Below are 1,383 nucleotides of genomic sequence, written 5' to 3' on the forward strand. Positions count from 1 at the left end.
GCCCGCCGCAAGCCGCTGCCCGAGGTGAGTGAGGGGCGAGCATCGCCCGCTCTCGCGGGGGCTGCGGGCCGGGGAGGGGACTTCGGAGAGCGCGSAGGAGCCCGGGGCGGGCCGGGCGGGTGCGGGGACCCCCGTGTTCCTCGGCTCGGAGAACCTCCGGCACTCGCGGTCCCGCTCCGTAGCCAACGGAGCGCGGCGGCGGCGGGCATCCCGCCCCACTGCGGGTCCCCTTCCCCGGGCAGGGGCTCCCCCGTCTCTTCTCTCCTGGTCTGACCCGATCCTCGCCCCCTTCGCAGGGCAGGGCCGTGGGCCAGAGGACCCCGCTGTGGCTGCGGGCCCGCTTTCAGGCGCTGCTCTTCGCCCTGGGTTGCCGGATCCAGCGGCACTGCGGGAAGGTGCTCTTCGTGGGGCTGCTGGTGTTCGGGGCGCTGGCCGTGGGACTACGGGTGGCCTCCATCGAGACCGACATCGAGCACCTCTGGGTGGAAGGTAAGCGCGGCCCTGCGGGCTCGGCCGCCCGTGGGAACGGTCCCGGTGCCGCTCCCGGCCGGGGCTTTGTCCCCCACGCGCGGCGCGGAGTGCGGGGCCGGTCGGGAGGCAGGTGACAGCGCGGGAGCGGGGCGGGCGGAGGAACGTGAGGATGCCGCCGCCGGGCGTCCCGCCAGCGGGGCCGCGGAGGACGGGGCCGTGGGTGCCCACGAACGGGGATCCCGTCTGCGCGGCCGCTCGGGCTGCTCCTTGCGCGGGTGAGCGGTGCTGAGTTGCAGAGGGACCCCCACGCGTGTCCCGACGGGGGTCCCCGCGCGAAGGTGCAAACACGTGCGACGGGGATGGTGCTGGACACCCCCTTCCCGGTGGGAAGAGCCCCCGGGGACGGCCACAGCCCGCACCGGGGCAAAGACGGCGCCGCGGAGCCGCCAGTCCCAGCCCGGGACCCCGGCCCGGGGGGGACGGCAGCGCGGGCAGGGTCAGGCAGGAGCAAATCCCCGTTTCCGAGTGGAAGCGGCTGATCCCCCTCCTTTGTTATTAATAACTCCGGCGTGGATTTTCTCTCCCCGAACCCTTCAGTCCCGCTTCACGGGTSTGGGATTTGCTTTTCCTACGCCTCCCTCTGGCTTTGGGGGGCCCCGGGGGGGGCAGCACCCCGAATCGCACCCCCGGTCCGTGCCGCCGGGCGCGGCGGGGGGATCCCCCGGGCGGGGGTCCCCGCGGGGTGCTGTGCAGGGGCAGATGTTGCTCAGCGGAGGGGTGTCAGCCATCTTTGTGCGGGAGCGCTGCCTCCTCCCCCACGCCCCGCTCCCTGTGTGGTCCTCAGCTACTCTTGGATTTGGTTCAACAATAGAAGCAACTTTGCTCTCCCACCCCCTTTTTTTTTTTTTTTTT

At 72.3% G+C, this 1,383-nt stretch overlaps 1 protein-coding gene across 1 annotated transcript in view; it reads left to right on the plus strand.

Annotated features, from left to right (window-relative positions):
* Positions 1 to 6: 6 nt before the first annotated feature.
* PTCH2 (patched 2) overlaps positions 7 to 1,383 on the plus strand; it is a gene marked incomplete at its 5' end in the record, with an annotated part of 21,428 nt that continues 20,051 nt past the window's right edge. Inside the window, 2 exons of the mRNA XM_057390602.1 lie at positions 7 to 24; positions 297 to 489. Of these exons, the coding sequence (XP_057246585.1) occupies positions 7 to 24; positions 297 to 489 (211 nt within the window). The remainder of the gene's footprint in view (positions 25 to 296; positions 490 to 1,383) is intronic.

This window comes from Malurus melanocephalus, unplaced genomic scaffold, assembly GCF_030028575.1.
Source record: "Malurus melanocephalus ecotype Western Australia unplaced genomic scaffold, MMel_1.1 scaffold_28, whole genome shotgun sequence".
NCBI lineage: Eukaryota > Metazoa > Chordata > Aves > Passeriformes > Maluridae > Malurus > Malurus melanocephalus.